This window comes from Equus przewalskii, chromosome 31 (assembly GCF_037783145.1).
Source record: "Equus przewalskii isolate Varuska chromosome 31, EquPr2, whole genome shotgun sequence".
Taxonomy (NCBI): Eukaryota; Metazoa; Chordata; class Mammalia; order Perissodactyla; family Equidae; genus Equus; species Equus przewalskii.
Genome location: NC_091861.1, coordinates 9,437,695 through 9,459,689, shown reverse-complemented (window position 1 = coordinate 9,459,689; position 21,995 = coordinate 9,437,695). Strand labels below are relative to the sequence as shown.

At 50.6% G+C, this 21,995-nt stretch overlaps 1 protein-coding gene across 2 annotated transcripts in view; it reads left to right on the top strand.

Moving 5' to 3' along the window:
• The window catches only part of CAPN2 (calpain 2), a 59,154-nt gene that overhangs the window by 26,088 nt on the left and 11,071 nt on the right, over nt 1–21,995 (top strand). The window contains exons 3-12 of one of the 2 annotated variants that reach the window (XM_070602316.1): nt 8,493–8,611; nt 9,657–9,790; nt 10,897–11,065; nt 12,306–12,389; nt 13,828–13,913; nt 14,745–14,819; nt 15,245–15,405; nt 17,307–17,476; nt 19,200–19,211; nt 19,821–20,032. In XM_070602316.1, coding sequence (XP_070458417.1) covers nt 8,493–8,611; nt 9,657–9,790; nt 10,897–11,065; nt 12,306–12,389; nt 13,828–13,913; nt 14,745–14,819; nt 15,245–15,405; nt 17,307–17,476; nt 19,200–19,211; nt 19,821–20,032 — 1,222 coding nt within the window. Of the gene's footprint in view, nt 1–8,492; nt 8,612–9,656; nt 9,791–10,896; nt 11,066–12,305; nt 12,390–13,827; nt 13,914–14,744; nt 14,820–15,244; nt 15,406–17,306; nt 17,492–19,199; nt 19,212–19,820; nt 20,033–21,995 lie in introns of both variants that reach the window. The other variant, XM_070602315.1, reaches the window with a different exon arrangement.

Sequence of the window (21,995 nt, the reverse complement as noted above, 5' to 3'; positions counted from 1 at the left end):
GTGTCCCTGGAATAAATCCCACTTGATCGTGATCTATGATCTTTTTGATGTATTGCTGTATTCGGGTTGCCAATATTTTGTTGAGAATTTTTGCATCTATGTTCATCAGCAATATTGGCCTGTAGTTTTCCTTTTTTGTGTTGTTCAAGGAATATCTGTTAATTCTTGAGGAACTAGTTTCTACAGAACACACTTTGGGGGACACAGGAATAAGTGAATTGATTGCCTGTTTGTTCTTACTGAATATAGACCAATTATTACGGCAGACCTCTACCAAAAATAATAATTTTAGAATAACTGATATCAACGTTAATTTTTTTTGCTGTAAGTGCTGACATAACCATTATGTATCGAGGGCAATAAGCTAGAGTTTATGATAATAAAACCGCAATTTAAGCACACAGAAGGATACATATTGCTCTTATATATAACAGATCATCCAAAAGTAACTTCAGATTAGGAAGATATGAATTACAGAAGGGGCCACTGTAACGTTGCCCCATTTTTTACTTTTCTATTTCCTTCCTCCGTTTTTTGCTCTGGAGCTGATCACACATAGTGTTCTGTACCTTGCTTTGTTTTATTTAACACATCTTTTAGATCATTCTGTCTCAACAGAACGTCTTTGTTCCTTCTTATGGCTGCACAGAGTTTCATTGTAGAGAGAGACCCTAATTGGTTTCCCAGCCCTCTATGGAAGGACATTTAACCTGTTTCCAGTCTTTCTGTTACAACCAGTGCTGCAGTGAATAACCTTATACCTACATCATTCCTCATGTCAGGATGTCTGAGGGCAGATGACTAGCTAGGGAATTACGGGGGCACGTTGATGATAGCATCAAATTGCCTTTGTAGAGCCTGCACCCATCTCTGTGCCCACCCACGAGCTACCAGAGTGCTTACAGTGATCCCCCCTTCTCCACGGGGGATGTTCCCAGACCCCCGGTGGGTGCCTGAAACCATGGATAGTACCAAACCCTACATATACTATGCGTTTTCCTGTACATACATGCCTGTGATAAAGTTTAATTTATAAACTAGACACAGTGAGTGATTAACAATTATAATTAGTAATAAAACAATTATAACGATATACTGTAATAAAAGGTATGGTAGATCTTAGCAACCTCGGCATACAGTTTTTTTTTCTTTCCTTATTAAGTCGAGAACTTTCATCCTTTCACTTAAAAGAAGCATTTTCTGGCTTTTCTTTGGCATATCCAAATTGCCAGCATCATTCCTCTTGCACTTTGGGGCCATTATTAAGTGAAGTAAGGGTTACCTGAGCACAAGCACTGTGATACCACGACAGTCAATCTGATGACAACTGCTAAGTCCAATGATTATTACTACTATTACTATTGATCCAGATGGCTACTAAGTGACTAACGGGCGAGGAGTACGTTCAACTTGGATGTGCTAAACAAAGGGATGAGTCATATCCTGGATGAGGCAGAGCAGGTTGGCACAAGATTCCATCACGCTATGTGCAATTTAAAACTTATGAATTCTTTATTTCTGGAATTTTCCATTTAATATTTTTGGATCAAAGTTGACTGAGGGTAACTGAAACCACAGAAAACAAAACCACCAAGAAGGGGGGACTCCTGTACTCCCCTACAACCTCTCCAGATGATCACATCTTTTGATCTTTGCAGTCTGCAAGGTGAAAAATGACTTTTCTGTAGTTTTTTTTTTTTTTTTGTAGTTTTACTTTCTGTTTCTTTTATGGTGAGGGTGAGTACCTTGTAATATGTTTGAGACATTAATTTTTGCTTCTTCTATTAACTCTGTTTATATCTTTGCCAATTTTTCTATTGAGCTCATTTTTCTTTTGCTTTATATACTAAAAAAGCTTATAGATATAACCTTTGGTCTGGGATCTGGATGACAGATTTTTTTTCTGTTATTTTTTAGCTTGACTTTGCTTATTGTGATTTTTTTTACCCTGTAGATTTTTTTTTTTTACTTTAATGTAGTTAAATTTATCATTTTTTTTTTAAGATTTTATTTTTCCTTTTTCTCCCCAAATCCCTCCGGTACACAATTGTATATTTTTAGTTGTGGGTCCTTCTGGTTGTGGCATGTGGGATGCAGCCTCAGCGTGGCTTGATGAGTGGTGCCACGTCCACGCCCAGGATCCGAACTGGCAAACCCTTGGGCCACCAAAGTGGAGCACATGAACTTAACCACTCGGCCACGGGGCCAGCCCCTAAATTTATCATTTTAAGATTTTATGGCTTCCAAGTTACAATTCGATAACCTATTACCACTTTGGATTTTTTAGAGATTATAGTAGAATTCTCTTGTTGTCTCTTCTAGAATGTTTATGGATTTATAGAAATATTATATTAAAAAGTTATAATGTAAATATATTAAAATAAGGATATATCCTATAAATACATAAACAATAAATATGCAAATAATACAAATGGCTAGATTAATCATTTATATACGAATGTATAATATATTGAAATATATGATATATAATGTTACATTTATATAAAATATTATTCCATTTAGAATTTATCCCTGAGACAAGATAAGCTATAACTTGATTTTTTTCTAAATGGCTACTCAGCTGTTCCAATTCCATTTGTGAATAATTTATCTTTTCTAAATTCTAAATTCTAAATTTCTATGTTTGAAACTATTTCTGGACTTTCTATTCTATCCCATTTATCTATCTGTATACTCATGCACAAGTTCTGTACTATTTTAATTATTGTAGCTTTATATATGTTTTCATATCTGACTTCCCTTCCCTTTTAGATTTTTTTCTGGCTACTGTTCATGTTTAATTTTTCTTTATGAACTTTAGAATCAGCTAAGTTTTAAATTTTAAAAAAATCCTCTTACTACTTTTATTGGGATTGCATTAAATTTATAGACTAACTTAAAGGGAAGTGGCATTTTTATGATGATGAATCTTTCTAGCCAAAAATCTGGGCTGCTTTTTAAATGAGGTAACGATTGCCTCAGCCTCTCCAGGCAGGACTGTGCCCTTGGAGTGAGTTTATAGGCGTGAACAGCTGATGAAGGATAGCCCACACCAGTCAGAGAAGTCTTGAATACTGCTGGAGATTAACAGCTTGTGTCGGCAGCCTTCCGTCATCAAATGAGGAAGCATAACCAAATCCCTTCCAGAAAAGGACCCTGATCTGTGAGTCAGAGGCAGTTGTCAGGATTCTAGAACTGGGAGTGGGTCGTGTACAGACGCCACGTTGAAGGAGCCGTGCCCTGCGGTCAAGGGACACAGCTCAAGCCGAGCTCACAAAGGAGCCAGGGAAGAAGAAATAGCCTAACTTCACTCTCCTTTCTTCCTCTGGTCTCCAGGGCACCAGCGGTTTGTAGCTTCAGAGTTAAGCCGTTCATCCAGCCTGTCTTAAACTAGCCAGCCTGGTTTTATCTAGACCAGGATGTGACTGACCCAAACGGGCTCTGCTGGGAGGAGACTCCAGTGACTTCTCCAACCAGGTCCCCTCTCCAGGAGCAGGTCCCTGCAAGATTGTCCAGAGGAGAATTAATGAAAACATAAATCATTGAAGGGAAGGTAGATTCTGACCTTGATGGGGAGAGCCGAGGATCTGAACCTTCAGCCAGGAAGGGTGGGACTGAGTGAGGCTCCATAACCGATGAGGCTGTGTAACAGGTTTCCTTGTGGGGAGAAAATCCTCATGAGGATACAGCCCACCCAGGTGGAGGGAGCAGGAAGTCAGTGAAAGAACACTGTGCAGCCCAGACACTGAAACATAATTGAGTCACCTCTAAAGGACAAAAGTCCCCAAGACGATATCCTGTGAATTAAGTGAAATAGAAATTGACACCAATTTGCAAAGGAGATGATTTAAGTTATATATTAAAAGCACGTGCTTGCCCAGGCAGATGTGACAGCCACGCATGAGCTGGGACCTTTGGGTGAGCTGCCCAACCACCTTGGACCTCAGTTTCCTCAACCATGACAAGGAACTGAATTGTGACAGTGACAGTGTCACTTCCTACCTTGAATTGTTTTGTGACAGTGAAATGCACTAACTCAATGAGACAGGTAAAGCATTTAGGGGCCTGGCACATAGTAAGTCTCCATGGATGTAAACTACCATAATCATTGTTCAGATCTGGTCGCTGAGAAAGTTTATATGAGCAGATATTGCATAAATAAAAGAAATGGGCTGCGTCTGGGAACTTCCCAACATAATTAAGAATATTTTGGGGCCAAGCCCATGGTCTAGTGGTTAAGTTCAGTGCACTCTGTTTCAGTGGCCCGGGTTTGCAGGTTCGTTTCCTGGGCATGGACCTACACCACTTGTCAGCCATGCTGTGGAGGCATCCCACATACAAAATAGAGGAAGATTAGCTTGGATGTTAGCTCAGGGACAATCTTCCTTAAGCAAAAAGAGGAGGATTGGCAACAGATGTTAGCTCAGAGCGAATCTTCCTCAGCAAAAAAAAAACACAACATTTTGCTGCTTGGGGTGAGGGAGAGAGTTAAGTAATCAGAAGCATAAAATAGGATTTTAAATGCTTCCATCGTATGAGAAATCAAGACGTTCTTCTAGTGGCCTCTAAGTCTCCGGCAACTGCAGGATTTGGAGAACCGATGAAAGACTTTTCAAATCTTTGACTGTAAAATGCGTCCAACTCTAGTTTCCTCTTGATTTTGCTGTGATCTTAGTGCTGTGGTCTTGGCTGTGCAATGACAGGTCATCCTTCTGTTGCCTTAGTGAGTTATATTATGTTGAATGGTGACATGTTTGAACATTTCATGAGCCAATGGGTATTAGGGTATTAAAATACAATATAGGATTTAAGGAAGCTGCCAGCTTGTTACCCCTTAGTTTTAAATTTGAATTGCATTAGATATTCCTAGTGGGGTCTCTCCTTTGTCAAAGGAATCAGACACTCTTAGCTGAAAGAAATCTCTAGCAAGGCATGGTTTTTAAACAAAACCCAGGATTTGGATTCAGAGGATTTGCGTGCGAAACCTGCCCGTGATCTAGTAGATAGACTTCCTGAGCTTCCATTTCTTCATCCCCAAAAGATGATAATAATAAGGGTAATCATCTCATGAAACTTCTGCAAGGATCAAATAAAATGTGTAACATGCTCTTTATGAACTGCAAAATATTATACAAAATGCTAGCTACCTGTTAGGTTTTTTTAATTCTTGCTGGTGGAAAGAGCATAGACCGGAAGTGGAGAGTCCAGGTTCTGGTCCCCACACTGCCCCTTCCAGGACATGTGACCTCAAGCAAGTCACTTAATCTCTTAAAGCCACAGTGTCATCATCTAGGAAACATTCTAGGATTGTGAATTCTTTCAGAGGCAACAAGTCAGATTGGAAAACCAGGGATGAAAAAAGTAATTCTCTCCAAAGGGCAGGTGGAGAGGGGGCCTTGCTCCCAACATGGGGTGACCAGGAGAAATGCTTCTGAGGCATGCAGGAGGAAAACGAAGCCACAAAGCACAGCCACTGATTTCTGGGATGTGGCAAGAGCACGCCAGTCTGGTGGTGAGCGGTAATCTGAGATAGGTGTGCAGTCAGCACTGACCTAGATGTCGGAGCCGCGACAAAATAGCCTGCTTCTACCTGAAGCCAGTCCTCCCTGCCTTCAGTCATTGTCCCATGAATAGCGGCACAGTCAGCTGTGACCTCTGAGACTACAGAAGCAAGTGACCAGCAGACACACGCTTGTGTGGTGCCTACACACGTGCATTATGTAAAAGCATCGACTCTTGGAACAAGGAGGGTGTTAAGCTGGCCACTCCCCAGTGGGACAGACCCACGCAGCTCTTCTGAGGATGCTCAGGGCTTTGCTGGGAGCTCCATGGCGCCTGTGGGGTAACCGGCTTCAGGACTTTCGTCGCTGGAATCCCTACGCTTGGGCCCACTTTGTCCTCCAGCCTTTCTGCCTCTGTGTATCCATGAACCCAAATCCAAGCATTTTGCAAGATTCCCAGAAAATCTTAAATAAGCTCAAGAAAAATAAGAATCCCGAAGAAGGACTGAAGTCATGAGAAGACCTGGGGCTACAGGAAGAGGAGTGATTGAAAAGCAGGACTTTCCATCCCTCCAGTCAGGGGCTTGTCGGCTGCTTCCCCACCGCCAGACCTGAAACTCTCACTGCCAAGTTTCTCTGCGAGCTCCTTATTCTTAGCATGTCCCAGAGTCTCGAGTTTGTTTTATAGAAAGGCCTAGTTGACCCAAAAGGTTGTCTCTGAGATCTGACACAAGCACCACACCTTTTGTGTGCGTGTGTGTGAGAGGAAGATTAGCCCTGAGCTAACAGCTGTTGCCAATCTTCCTCTTTTTGCTTGAGGAAGATTGTCACTAGCTAACGTCCGTGCCAACCTTCCTCTACTTTATGTGGGACGCTGCCACAGCGGGGCTGATGAGTGGTGCTAGGTCCACACCCAGGATCCAAACCCACAAACTCCAGGCCGCCGAAGCAGAGTGCCTGAACTTAACCACTGTGCCACTGGGCTGGCCCCAACACCACACCTTTTAAACTCTTAACTTGTACTGTTGGTGGCGCACTTAACCACCCAAGCCTTGTTATCCTCAGCTTTAACATGGAGATGGTAATAGTGCCATCCTCATAGAGCTGTTGTGAGAAATAAACAAGATAATGAATGCGAAGCCCTTAGAACAGCGCTGGCACATAGGAAGGGCTCAATAAATAATGGCTATTGCCCAAGTTCCCCTAGCTACTGCAGGCCCTTGTAGTCCTGCATAATGGGTAAGGAAACAGGCAAGTTATCAGTGAGAAGTCCAAGGCAGGTCTGGCTTCAGGTACGGCTTGATTCAGGGACTCAAGTGATGACACCAAGTCATAGTTTCTCTCTCTCCATCTCCCAGCCCCCATTTTCCCCTGAGTTGGCTCCATTCTCAGACAGGCTGTTCCTCCCAAAGAAGCAAGATGGCTTCAGCAGCAGCAGACCATCCATCATTGTAGAGTCAATGCAGTAGAAAAGGGCCACTTCCACCCTCGCCAAAGCCCCAGGAAAGGTCTCATGGCACCTCATCGGCTCTGGCTGGGTCACAGTGCATTCCCCAAGCCAACCACTGAAGCCAGGGGAATCCGATGCCTGGATTGCCACAGCCCCACCTCTGGGAACTGGGGACAGGGTCACCACCACTGAAACCACAGATTGTGAATGCAGAGGGGCTGGTTTCTCAGAGGGACGTCGGTGTCACCAGGAGGAGGGCAAAAGGCTGCTCAGTGGAAAACTACAGGTGAACCCACAGCACCCACCCAATGGAAGGAGCCACAGGGTTTGTTTAACTTCCTGACTAATTGGGGAGGGATGTGTCTCCACTTATTACCAAGCTGTCACTGGCATATGTAAGGAGCTATAAGCATCATTTCTAAATGTTACAGGACAATCTAGTTCAAGAACTATTGACCAGAATGCAAAGAACTCGGTGGACTTCAGTAACATTTTTAACAGACCTGCCAATTGGTAAAAATAAATCCAACAGTTAAACTCATCTGAGGCTATTTCCTATTATTGTCATGGGAAATTGTTGGAAAGGGCACATTCCTTACGAATGGAGTGAACTTCCTCATCCTCTTTCCAGACCCCCCTCAGTCGAGTCTCCTCATTTGGTGGTAAACGTGACCCCCACCCACAAACCATCTTGTGCTGTTGCTGGCACCAGCTCGCTTCTACCCACATGGAATGGTCTTGGTGCTTGCCATGCTGAGCATCTACCACCGGTGCCAGATGGGTGTGCGTGCTTTACACACGTGCTCACACAGTTATCCACGTGTCACGGAGAAGGGTGTTGGAGGCTCAGGGAGGAGCCAGGCTAACTGACCAGCGGCCCATCTGATGTCCCCATCCTCATCCCCCACTACATGGTGCCCACTCACATCCCAGAAGGGACCGTGTGTGTGTGTGTCCTCGCCCATCCTCGGGACACAGCCCAGCCCTATGCACCTGCTCCTCTGACTCCTGGCTCTTGGTTTGCATCTCTCAGACCTTCCTGCCATTGGACTGCCTACTGCTTTCTGCCCTTGCCTCTGCACCCTTCTCCCCGGGAGGAGATCCACAACATTCGACCACTTCCATTTATCGCCACGTTTCCTTCCTCTCACTCAAACGCGCCTTTAAAGCCTGTGTTCTCAGAAGCCTCTGCTGCCGAGCTGGACTCACCATCTGCAGATGCTCTCAGCTGAGTGCCTCCAGTATGCCAGGCACGGGGCCAGGCTATGAGGACACAGTCCAGCCATCACAGAGTTCTGGTCTTTCAAGGAATAACTGCTCCCATCTCATCCAAATACTCACAACAAAAACTTTCTCCCTCAGCATTCCCCTCAAAGCATCGCCCTGACCCTCCCACCTACCCCCACAAGAGGACCGTCTGAAACCTGGCTCTGTATCTGCATGGCTCGCCTTAGGCTTCAGGCTCCCAGAGGCAGCGACAACATATCTGATGTCCTCTCGGCATAATTCTCTGATGAGAGCTCCCGGCTCTGTGTTCACAGGTGACTGCTGGCTGCTGGCAGCCATTGCCTCTCTCACTTTGAATGAAGAAATCCTGGCTCGAGTGGTCCCCCTAAACCAGAGCTTCCAGGAGAACTATGCAGGCATCTTCCACTTCCAGGTAACTTAATGGCTGGCTCAAGCTTCTCCTCAACAGGTCCTGGGGGCTAGGAACAGGTCCTGGAAGCTAGGAGCAGGTCCTGGGGGCTAGGAGCAGGTCCTGGGGGCTAGGAGCAGGTCCTGGGGACTAGGAACAGATTCTGGAAGCTAGGAACAGGTCTTGGAAGCTAGGAACAGGTCCTGGGGGCTAGGAGCAGGTCCTTGGGGCTAGGGACAGGTCCTGGGGGCTAGGAGCAGGTCCTGGGGGCTAGGAACAGGTCCTGGGAGCTAGGAACAGGACCTTGGGGCTAGGAACAGGTCCTGGGGTCTAGGAGTAGGTCCTAGAAGCTAGGAACAGATTCTGGAAGCTAGGAACAGGTCCTGGGGGCTAGGAACAGATCCTGGGGGCTAGGAGCAGGTCTTAGAAGCTAGGAACAGATTCTGGAAGCTAGGAACAGGTCCTGGGGGCTAGGAACAGGTCCCCTGGCTTGGCTGAGTTCATCAGTCCCCAGTGTTGCAGACTCCTATGACCAGTGCTGTTCTCCAGGACACTGAGAGACAGCAGGAAGCTCCCTGGCCTGCCTCTGACACAGGAACTCTTGAAAATGGCAGTGGGGGCCTCTTGGGATGTGCAAGGAGGGAAGTAGAACACAGTGCTTAGGAAGTAATTTCCAAGTTTTAACAAAAAGTTTATTTGAGGTCAGAGGCAAAACATTAAGCTATTCTTCACTCTCCTCCTTTTATACTGGTGAATGAGAAATAATGTTGGAAAGCATAAAGTGCAGGGCAGGATGCTCGAGAGGTGGGTGTGGATTTGGAGGGAAGGACAAGCGCTTCTGTCCGAGTGCTTCTGTCCGAGGATTTGCCTGCAGGAGGAGAGTTGGGAGGAACATCTCCCAGGGTGGGCTCATGAAACCTACACCAAGCACTTCATGCTCAGCTGACCCCAAATAAATGGTTTGATAGGGGAAAAGGGCAGGAGGGAGCCTGATGCAACTTAGGCTCGGGGTCCCCATGCTGCTGCCAGCTCCCCCTCCAGCCCCCCCCCTCCCTCCCCTGTCCCGCAGTTCTGGCAGTACGGCGAGTGGGTGGAGGTGGTGGTGGACGACAGGCTGCCCACCAAGGACGGGGAGCTGCTCTTCGTGCACTCAGCAGAGGGCAGCGAGTTCTGGAGCGCCCTGCTGGAGAAGGCGTACGCCAAGTAAGTGACTGTGCCCTTCCCTCGGGCTGCCTGCCCCCAGCTGCCCTGGATTCTGGAAAAACAGGAACTATTCAAGGACTACGTTGAGTGGAAGTTCTATTCTATACAAGGACCACTTTGGCCAAAACTCGGCTCCCAATTCAAGGAGATAATGCATGCATAATGTGGTACCTGGCCACATTCGGCACTGATAAATGACAGCTATTGCCATTTTTAACCAAAAGCACAGGAACAAGTTAGGGTACTGAGTGTGCTGGCCTCGAGAAGGCCCTCTACTTCCTTGGCAGGTCCTTGGCAGGTCATGTTACATTTTTGTCGGCTAAATACAGCAAAGAGTTTTTGCCAGTGGGCAAAACTATCCATTGCGGAGGTATGGAAATTTGCCCAGAATCTATGGTGTCTCTGATTAGAAATGGTTTCCCATACTCCTCCCAGCTGTGACCCACCCAGGTGGCCCAGAATCAAGCTTGTCCGGCACCTAGCAGTGCCCGTTCTCAGCAGGAAGGCCCATGGCAGCCCCTCTCCAGAATGGCCTCGTCCTGGCCGTGCATCTGGGACCCCTCCATTAAAGTGACCAGCTCTAAGGCGTCAGGGGACTTCTGTTCCTTACAGCCCCTTCCAGGGAGGCCGGCAGGGGTTCACAACCCAGCTGTGGGAATCTGGGGTCTGAGACCCGCTTCTAGGTCACATGCTCAAACAGTAGTTAGAGAAGCCACAGGAGGCCCACACTGGCAGTGAGGAGCAATTAGCCCCCCAACACAGTGCCTACGATGCAGGGAACTGCTCTCATTATTGAATTATCTTTTTTAAAGCTCTAAATGCCACACAGCTAACTAGCAAACCTCCCCTTTCCTGTGAGGATGTAGGGAGAATCAATACGAGAGATTGGACCAAATAGTCTCCTAGGTCCTTCCAACCCTAAGGTTCTATGAGATTTTCAACACATTTCACAAAGTACTAGGGAAATGGTAACCATGGAGATGCTAACTTGCCCTCGTGGGCACCACGAGATGGAGAAAAAGCCAAGGAGAATCTGAGCAGAGGGGACATTTGGAGAGGCAGGAGCATCAGCACCAGGTGGCAGCAGCATCTGTTCCCTCCTGTAGGATCAATGGGTGTTATGAGGCACTCTCGGGGGGCGCCACCACCGAGGGCTTCGAGGACTTCACCGGAGGCATCGCTGAGTGGTACGAGTTGAGGAAGGCCCCTTCCAACCTGTTCAAGATCATCCAGAAGGCTCTGCAGAAAGGCTCTCTCCTTGGCTGCTCCATTGATGTAAGTCCAGGCCTCTCTCCCCAACCCCACCACCCCTGTCTGCCCTAGCTCAAATGAGCCTCCAGTGGTGCCCATGGCAACCCATTAACCCATCCCTTGTCCACCATATTGCGTTATTACCTTGAACCCAGGGGTTGCAAGGCAACAGTCAGCCTGTCTGGGGTATAACTGATGGGGTTGATGGTGCCTCCAGCCCTTCCCTCTCCAATCCACTTCCCATCCTCAGCCTCTTGTGAATCACCACCTGAGACCATGGGTTCCCTGAGAGCCCCCTACCCTTTGCTGGTCCTGAGGGAAGACTGCTCCAGATGCTTCCCTCATGGGCAGGGCCTGTGCCTGGAGCCCAAGAGCCTTCTCCTTCACTGTTGCAGGGTTAATGGGCTGGTGGGAAGACTTCAGAAGGCACAGGAAGGAACCATTTCCTCATACTGGCCTTGCTGGCAAACCTCATCAGGGGAAGGGAAGTGGGCACGATGTTCTGTCCCCAAGGAGCCTCCAGGCAAAGGCCATGCTGCTCTTGAGCCCTAGCCTATCGGGACCTGGTCCCTGTGGGATGGAGATAAGAAGCTGGCTCTTGGGGCCAAAATCTCCCTCTGCCTCCGGGCAGGGATTCCCAGACTTTTTCTGCAGACCATGTTGAAGCAAAAGACTCTTTCTACTCACAGCCCTTCTTCCCGATTACCAAGACAGAAATAACAGCCTTCATCAGAATAGATGGGAGAAAGGAGTGACTTTGAGGAAGTTCTAACAGAACAGGAGCAAATTCTGAGCAGTGTAAACCGTCAGCCGGGCTGGGCCAGACCATGGAGCACGAGGGGACTCAGCGCATCTGGGCCCCCCGATGATGCCGTTTAGCGTCTGTCCTGAGCCCAGGTGCCCCGCAGAGAGGGAAATGGCGTGCCGGTCCGCCCTCGTCAGCCTGCAGAACTGTGTGAATGCACCATGCACACGTTAATGCCAGCGCTCACTCTCCCGGGTGAGGGAGGGTTGCATTTCCACTTTTCTCTGGTTGTAAATGGCGGTTCGGCCTCTGGCAGCAGCAGCGGGGGTCCTCCAGGTGGGAAAGCCCAGCTCTGCGCCCTCCCCGCCAGGCCAAGGCCCCTGCAGTGGCACGCCCTGGGTCCCGGCTGGGCTCCGGCATTGGTGGCATTTGTTGTGGGGCCAGAGTGAGCTGGGGAGAGAGGGAGGGAGGGAGGGAGGCAGGATGCAGCAGCTGGACTGATTCTTCCCATCTTTGCAGATCACCAGCGCTGCAGACTCGGAGGCCATCACCTTCCAGAAGCTGGTGAAGGGGCACGCGTACTCGGTCACCGGCGCCGAGGAGGTAACGCCGGCGGGGATTTCTCTCCCTGACACGATGACCAAAAGCCTATTTTTGCCTGTGCCTGCCCAGGGCGGGGCCCCGGGTTTCCACAGCAGTTTCTAAACAGTCCTGCATTCCTGAGGCTCAGACGGGACTCAGCCCCTGTCCCTTCCGGAGCCTCGGCCGCTGGCGCGCGCTGCCCCCTGGTGGCCGCGGGGGCCCCCCGCCAGGCGCGCGCCCTGCTTCTCCTTAGTTTTAGAATTGCCTTCCTCTTCGAGACCAGCTAGAAATAATAAAACGATACTTTGCATCATCTGTGGAGTGTTTTAGACTGTTTAAAATGCTTTCACATTTGATGTCACAAACGTATTGGCGCCCAAAATTAGTGTTCAAATCTGACTCTGAGCAAGTTATTTAACCTCTCTGCCCCTTGGTTTCCTCATCTTTAAAGTAGAAATAATAATAATATCCACTGTGAGGTTGTTCTGGTGATTCAGACAGGTTAACATATGCAAGGTGCTCAGACCGTGCCTGAGACATTGTATCTAAGTATGTAGCTGTCCTTGCTGCTGTTACTATTATCATTATAAATATTAGCAGTCCAAGTTCACTGTTAAGTACGAAACTCAGACTAGACCCCAGGTCTTCTGACATGTCCAGTGTTTTGTTGTTGTTGTTTTTTTTTTTTTACTTTGAATTTTTGTTTTATTCTCCCACACGTATACACACATCTTTTTATTTTGAGAAATGTCAAGTCTACAGAAAAGTTGAAAGAATAGTGTAATAAACGCAAATGCTATTTCTCTAGCATTCATAGATTCAATCAGTGTTAACATTTTGCCACATCTGTTTTGTTTCTCTTAGCGTGTGTACTTTTTTTCTGAGCCATTTGAGAGCCATTTGCAGATGTCCTGACCTGTCATTTCTTACATAATCCCAGTACTACCATCATGCCCAAGAAAATAAACATTAATTCAATAACGTCATCTAATATATAGTCTGTATTTACATTTTCCCAATTGCCCCAAAATATCCTTTATCGCACCCCCCTCCCCCATCCAGGATTCATGCTCTGTGTTTGCTCGTTATCACCAGTGTTCATTTGACAGGCGGTGAAGCTTCCCTGAGCTCCTGGAACAAAAGTGCATCCTATTATAGTCTCTTAGACTGAGGTTCAGAGGTCAAGCGCCAGTGCAGAGTCTAGAATAAGTGCATGTGTGCCTCGGGCTCAGGACAGAGCTTGAAGAGCCTGGGTCCTCCAAAGGCCAGATCCTGGGAGCTGTCAAAGCTGGGCAGCAGCGAGATTTCTGGGGGTCAAGCCCTTCTCCTGTTCGTGACCCCCTTATAACATGGACTCAACCCCCCATGGCTCATGGCGAAGGGGGCTTTGGGCCCAGGAACCCCTGGGCCTGGCTTACGCTCACCATCTCCCTCTTCTCCTCATGTAATCCTCCCACAGGTTGAAAGCAGTGGAAGCCTGCAGAAGCTGATCCGCATCCGAAATCCCTGGGGAGAAGTGGAGTGGACCGGGAGGTGGAATGACAAGTGAGGAGGGCGCAGGCTGAGGGCGGGGGCTGCATTCTCCTGGGGGGCTCTGGGGAAATGAAGAGAGAGGAAGGCCTGGAGGCTGCGCTGAGGGATGAAGAGCCACGAGCACAGGCCCACGGGGCAGGTGGTCCCCCAAGACTCCCCAGCACCGCGCAGCAGGCTGGGTGCCTCTGTACAAGGCCCAGGGCTCCTGGGATGATGCTCATTCCTTTATCACCTTCCCTAGCTCAGAGTCACCCAGCTATTGGACCCTCAGGGGAAAAAATACCCCCACCTTCCCCCAAGCGCTGTTCTTTTCCAAGGTGTAAACTCTGTGCCTAAGGCCCGAGAGGAGCCCCTCTGTTGATTTCCGGGACTCCTGGCAGGCCTGTTAGACCTTGGGCCTTTGGGCTATTCCTCCTGCTCCCCCACAGCCCAGCACCTACAGTTCCTCCAGCTTTTTCTTGGCCTGTTGCAGGCAACCTCCACCACGGCAGAGAGACACCTGCCAGGGCCTCCAGGTTCGCTGCAGAGGCCAAGATGAGCCACTCCTCATCACATCTTCAGTTGTCCCTAAAAAGAGCTGCCAGGCCCCATCTCATTGGGCCACAGATGCTATGTCATCTCCCTCTGATGGGCTGGGTCCATTTTCTGGACTCTTCCTTGCCACCATCTTCCAGGATAAAGCATCTTCTTACCTTGCTCTCCTGCCACTCTTAGCCACGTGTGTGTTACTTACTGGGGTCTGGGCTCTCAGAGAGGAGAGAATGTGCCCCTGCTCCTCAGCTTTGGGGAGCCTTGGGCAAAACTCATGATTTCTAATGCCTTTCCCATGCCTTGGTTTTCCAGCTGCCCAAACTGGAACACTGTCGACCCAGAGGTGAGGGAAAGGCTGACGAGACGGCATGAAGACGGAGAGTTCTGGTAAGATTGCTCGAGGCTTCCGGGAAAGAGGTGTCTTCCCCAGTGATCTTGACCAGGAAACTAGCGATATTATCACGTGGAGGGCACAGGGGCTTGGGGTCCTGGTTTTGTCATTGTTTTAAATTCACTGTAAGACCCTCAACAAAAATTCTTAAACCTCCATAATTTGTACCTCTCAACAACGGGGTTTAAAAGCGAGCAGCTTCACAGAGAGTAACTAGCTCAAAGTCACCAGAAAGTGGCACCTCCAGGCCTGGAATTCGCACCTTCTGGTTGTGGACCTGGTGGCCATTGGGCCCCGAGGTGCTCTCTCCAGGCCGCTCTGCGTGGCCTTGACTGGCTCCTAGTCTGGCCTTGGGCAGAAGGTCCAGGCTTCTCAGTGGGGCCTCTTGTAACCTGGATGCCTGCGTCCCTGCTTCCGCCAGGATGTCCTTCAGCGACTTCCTGAGGCACTACTCTCGCCTGGAGATCTGCAACCTGACCCCCGACACCCTCACCAGCGATTCCTACAAGAAGTGGAAACTCTCCAAGATGGACGGGAACTGGCGGCGGGGCTCCACGGCAGGAGGCTGCAGGAACTACCCAAGTAAGGCCCACTGCCACACGGGGCTGCAGAGGCCACGGCCCCCTCCCCGCACCTGCTGTGCCACACCCAGCCTGGCAGCCTCTGCTCCCCAACCCTCCCCTTCTCCCTGAGTCTCCGTCTCAATACCCATCTCTGTTCTCTCGGCCCCATCACCTTGCACTCACTTGCCTCCCTACTCAGGCAGAACCCAAGACTGGCTATTTCTGTGACATCTTCTCCTGGCCCTAGATTCCCAGTATCGTGGCCCTCCGCCACAGCCACTGAGGCCGCGCTCAATCCCAATTCAGGCCCATGGGCTGCTTTACCCACCCTCAGCCCTAGCAGCCTCGCCATGCGAGGGAACCTCACCCACTGGGCCTCCGCGGACGCAGGCCCTGGTTGTGCCCAGCAGCCCTCTCAGTCGATTCCTTTAGCAGATGTGGACTGGGCCCTGTCCAGATGAGTGAGGGTTTCTCCTCTGGTCCATCCTTCGTTGATTCCCTGGGGCTTTTCTGCCATGAGGACCCAGTCCTCCCCTCCCTTCTCCCCCCGAGAAATTGCTAATCATGATGACATCTGCCAATTATGGAACACACACTGGGCAGAGAGAGAGGACAAATGATACATGTATATATATAATTCTATTTAATCTTTGCAACAAATTTCTGAGGCAGGTAGTTCATTATCATCTCTCTTTAAGGTGAGGGGACTGAGGCCTGGAGAGGTTAAGTGACTTGCCCAAAGCTGCACAGCTTTCCAGGATTTGAACCCAGGCCATCTGACTGTGGAGTCAGTGTTTAAGAGCTGTGGTGGCATGTCGCAGTCATATGCTGATGGTCTGTTACAGATGAGCAGGCTGAGGCTCCGAGTGGCATACCTGGGCCACAGAGCAAGCAGTCAGCCTGGATTAGGTGACTGACCTCTAGCTCTGGTGCTTTTAATCCTTTGCCCCAAGGGTGCAGCCACCAAGTGGCAGTTCCAGAGGTGCTGGCAAGGCCCTCTGCCCCAGACAAAAATCTCTCTCCTACCCACTAGGTCAGGGATCAGCAAACTCCCTAAAGGGCCAGAGTGCAAATACTTTTGGCTTTGTGGACCATTCCATCTCTATGGCAACCACTCAACTCCCCTGCCATAGCCCAGAGGCCGCCGTACCTAAAGGAATGGACGTGGCTGTGTGCCAGTAAAACTTGATTTGCAAAAACAGGCAACTAGCAGCCCACAGAGCCATAGTTCACCCACGCCTGCTCGAGATGACGCCTTTATTTCCACAGTTAGAGTTTTATCCCATTAGGTAAGGGAAGACAAGTGACATAACTATCCTTAAACATGAGCGAACCTCAGGTCCTTCCTGTAAATGGGTTTTGGAAGTGGGCAGGGCAGAAACATCGTGGGAGTGGGCCAGGGGACAGACCCAGGAGGACAAGGGACACAGGACGAGAGGCTGAAACTGTGCACAGGCTGTCCCTGGCTCTGGGTTCACTGAGGGGGTGCAGGAGCCGGTCCCCGAGGCTCAGCCGGGTGAGTGTCTGACCTCCACGTTAGTGCCTGGTGAGGGGAAGGCTCCGGGAGGGAGGCCCAGCTCCAGCCACGCTGTTCCAGGTGACAGACCGATCCCCAAGACCAGCCAGCCTGCGGGCGAGTGGGAGAGCAGCAAGGGGAAGCTTCTAATTCAGGTCCCCGTGAGGTTCAGGCAAGTGTGGGCCGTCCTATCTCCACGGCCCACCAGCGTCCATTCCCACCCTGACGGGGTCTGGACTCTGGTCCTTCTGCCCCGCCGTCTCCCTCATCTCCATCCCTCTCCCAGTAGCATCCCTCCCGGGAGACCAGGCCCCACCTCAGAGCGCCTCCTCCCCCATGCACACCTGCTCAGGGCAGGGCCCCTGTGTCCTGGGCTACTGACCCCAGCCCCTCTCTGGCCACAGATACTTTCTGGATGAACCCGCAGTACGTGATCAAGCTGGAGGAGGAGGACGAGGACCAGGATGATGGGGAGAGTGGCTGCACCTTCCTGGTGGGCCTCATCCAGAAGCACCGGCGGCGGCAGAGGAAGATGGGCGAGGACATGCACACCATTGGCTTTGGCATCTACGAGGTGTGGGCGGGACGGGTGGAGCTCCCACCTGCCCTTCCTCCTCTGCTCATCCCAGCCCCCGCCAGGAAGGCCAAGCCCAGAAGCAGAACTAGAGATGGGACCCCGGTCAGGGAGCTTGGCCAAGGAAAAGCAAAGCCACGGGCCTGGCCAGTCTTAGACGACTCGCTGGGAGGTCCCTGTGTCACCAGGAAGCTCCCCCCACAGCCGGCTTCCTGGTGATTCCTCTCTTTCAAACGGCCTCCATGGCCCTTCTTACATCCCCCAGGCCTGGCGCTCTGGTGGGCCCACCCACTCCAAAGACCAGAGAAGGCTTAAGCTGAGGACAGAACTTACGGGACTCCACCAGGAAATGCTGTGAGGGCAGCCACCAAGCCAATGGTCCAGCTGGTCAGAGCCCAGCAGTGGATGGCCTGGGAAGTGGAGAGCTCAGGACAGGGGAATAATTGGTCATTATGCTCCCCACCCAGGCCCTCTGACTGCCCGCACGTCCCTCTGTCTTTCCATACCAAATTAAAGAACAGCCCAGCATGGCCGCAGTCAGGAGGCAGCCACATTATTGCCTCCTCTGCCCCTCTGGGGCTGGGGAGGCGAGAACTGACCCAACATGCTGGTCCCTGGACCTTCCCACTCCTTTCTGCAGCATAGAACAGAGCTGCTCCCAGCCCTGGGTCAGCAGGGGGAGAAGAGGGGAGCAAAGAAGACTCCAGGCAGCTGAAGTGGGGTGCACTTTGGTTTGATGGGTTGAGCCCAGCGATGTGCTGGAGCCAGCCCCCCAAAGCTGAGTGCCCCTCTTTTCCCAGCCCCACTTTCGGTGAGGTCACACCGGCAGCCTGAAAGTGGCTGTGGTGGAGGGGGGAGTAGTTACACCTTGGAAATTAGCAAATACTATGAATCGGGGCTCCCACCCTCCCCCGAGAGCCCGTTTCCCGGCGCACCACGGGTAGGAGTCAGACAGGGTGTCAGGAGACGGCTGTCTGTGCTGTCGTCTCTGGCAACATGGCCACCCCCGATGGGACACTGATCTGCCTGTTCACTCACCAAGAAGTGGAGTAGGGAAACACCATCAGCTCTAAAAATGCAGACAATTCCTAGCCCCTCAGTCTCTGAAATGGGAGCTGAGGACTTCAGATCTCAAAAGAACTCTAAGGAAACTGTAAACTGATTGTGACATAACCCACCCCCACCCCACCACCTCGTGGGCTTTCAGAGCTGGGGAAGGGCCTGGGTGATCATTTGGTCCCATTTTAGAGATTAAGAAACTGAGGCCAGAGAGGGGAAGTGACTTCTCCAAGGAAAGACAGGATGTGGCCCACAAGCCTGGAACTGACGCCTGCTGGCTCCTACCCCAGAGTGACGCATCTCGCCATTCTGCCTCCTCCTGGGGCGCGGCCCTGCTTGTCCTGGGTGGGAGGTGGAGTGTGGGCATTGCCACAGCTGGCTGGGTGACCTTAGATAAGTCACTTCACAGCTCTGAGCCTGGGTTTCATGCTCAATAATAGGAATGGTGCTTAAGGGTTCATTCACATTATTGGGTCATAAGATGATTTTTTTTTCAATGTGGGGATGCTTTGAGTTCCTTGGAAAATAATTAGTATGTTGACTTGGTTAATATTGCTCAAGCTACAGAGAAAGAGGGTGGCAAAGGAGACAGTGCCAGTGATGGCATTTCCAGATGCAGCTCTCCCAGAATCTAAATTAAGCAGGCTCTCCTTTCTCTTCGCAGGTTCCGGAGGAGGTACGTCTGGCATGCGTCAGCCCCATCCCTGGGGGCTCAGGTTCGCCAACAAGGAAAAGGCACAGACTGCCAGCCCAAGCCCAGTTAGTGCAATAACTGATCCATAGCGGTGTGTGTCTGTAAGGGCCACAGTTACTCCAGGGGACACTCAGGGCGCTCCGGCCCCCAGCAATAACTTCTGTCAGAGCCTGGCAATGCCATTGGTGGCGTGCTGGACTTTTCAGACTGACCGCACCTATTTAGAAGCTGGGCCCCCTTCTCCGCCCTGCTCCTCTTTGCTTCTATTAGTGGGTCCGCCACATAACTAGCTGATTCCTGCCGTGTGCACACACTCCAGACATCCCTGAGAGTCGCTTAGAGGAGGGCCCAGGACCTCCATGGGGACAGATGGGGCCTCTCTGCAAGCGAAGTTGAGTGAATATGGGGTCCCCTGTTGCCTGTGCCTCTTACATCCTCAGTGGGTGTTCCTTGTTTTCGGTAGAAAGTTTGCTTTTTCTGTAAAGTGATCCAGACGTTGTCGCTGCGATCCTTTTATTTCAATGAGTGGAAATGACCCAGATTGGGAGCCCCTCCACTCTCTACTCCCACTTGTTTCTGTTTACTCATCAGTTACTTGGACAGACCAACATCCATCTCAGCAAGAACTTCTTCCTGACGCACCGAGCCAGGGAGCGGTCAGACACCTTCATCAACCTCCGGGAGGTGCTTAACCGCTTCAAGTTGCCCCCGGGGGAGTACATTATCGTGCCGTCCACCTTCGAACCCAACAAGGACGGAGACTTCTGCATCCGGGTCTTTTCCGAAAAGAAAGCTGACTACCAGTAGGTCGTTCTGCCTCCTCTCCCCTCTCCCCTGCTTGTTCGTGTCACTGGCCTGTTCTGAACCCACGCAGAGCTCTTTACTCCTCTGAACGTCAGTTTCTTTTTCTGTAACACCTGCCTGCTTTGAAGGGTTACTGTGGGGGTTTAATACATCGAGGGACTTTTAGTTTTATTCTCAGCTAAGCAAAGAAAATAGCCACTCAGGATATTTTTGGTAGGAAAGGGGTAGTTGAGGAGCAAATTGCAGAATCTAATTTCACAGTCGTGTCTCTGAATGATCAAGTTGTCATTTTCACTTTAACGATCCATAGTAGACTCTCTATGAACCCAATGCCATCAGTTGGAGAGATCCGGGCAGTGCTGGTCTGTCTAATCCTTGTTTTCCCAGTTGACCAGCCTGGGGGAGACAAGTGTAAACGACAGTCTCAATGGTCTCTGTCTTCACAACCTGTCCCCATTACAGCCCAGCTCCCTCCCACCTTGCTTATTGGATCCCAGCTATTTGGGGACCCTTTATGGCTCATGCCACTGTCAGTATGGCCTCAATTCACCACGGCTTCTGCCGCTTCAGCTGCTGCCTCAACCCTGTCTATTCCGTTGGGCGCTTGATTGCAAGAGACATAATCAGCCTTGGGCAACTTAAGCACAAGGAGATTTACTGAAAGGCCCCGGGGAATCTAGAGCTGATGGGAGGCGGCGGGGGGACCAGATAGGGAAGAGCAGGGGCCAAGGGTGTGCTGGAGGGCTGGGGTGTGGGAAGCGGGGACATGGCAACTGCTGTGTCGCCTCTGACCTGTGCCACGTGCTGAGATCCAAAGACCCAGTAGAGTGTGTCAGGTGGCCTCTGTAAGCCCGCCTACAGAGGGGAGAGGGCAGTGGGAGGAGAAGCGGGGAATGACCCGTGCTGCAGGACAATGCACGGCAGAGAAGGAGTTTCCCCTGAGAAAACTGGGGTGCTGTTAAGGTGACGGAACAGTGCTGGGCAGCTGCAGACCAGTTCCTGCCACGGACAGGTCCCCTCCTTTGCTAGAGCTTCACGGGAAGGGGCCCGCTCTCAGCTCTCAGGATCCTGGGAGGAATCCTGGCACATCCAGTTTACCACTGACAAGGAAATGGGGACCTGACTGGTGCCATTGCAATGACACCGTCCTGTGTCAACCCCAGGACTCTCCCTCCCTGCCAACCACAAGCCACTATCCACGGAAACTCCCACCCCCTCAATTTTCCTGCTCTCCAGGGGAGCTGCCCACCATGGCGGGACACCCCCACCCCACAAAGGTGCCTGCCTTTCCTGTCCCAGGATATTAATCCTTCTGCTGCAGGCTCCAACTGTCAGCACCAAGAGTCCCATATCCTTTCCCCTGTGAGGTGTCGGCACCGCAGAATGGGACTCTCAGTGTAAGATGCAGGGGCACAGGGAAGACCCTCCTAAGCTTAACTGCCCTCACATGGAGCAGAGGGACCCACACACAGGACTGTGCACGGGATAAATGACCACTGCCTGAATTGAAATCTCACACAGGCCTCTGCACTGCCTGCCTGCTCCAACCCTAAGCAGAACCCATAGGCAGCGGTGTCCATTGCCTGATTCTCAGTTTGAAAGATTTACCATGGCAAAGAGTGTTTCCAGTGGAACTGAAAGCGGTTCCCTGAGGCCAGGACCGGAGTGAGTGGTCCAGAGTCCCAGCACCCTGCTGCCCGGGAAGACCGTGCTGTCTGATGAAGACCAAAACCCAGCCAACGGTAGAATCTCCGGCTCTCCAAGTTGTTTCGGCCACAAATCTTCCTTGGATCATTGCTGCCTTAATTTCTGCTACGCGGGGGACGTGTTAGCACAGAAACTCAGGGCACAGAGAAATCCCCTCTGCCCACCCCATGCTGGATTCAACGTCAACTTCCACTTTAGCAGGGATTTCTGCAACGTTTCTTTTCACCCTCACCTCCCTTCCAGTAACACATCATT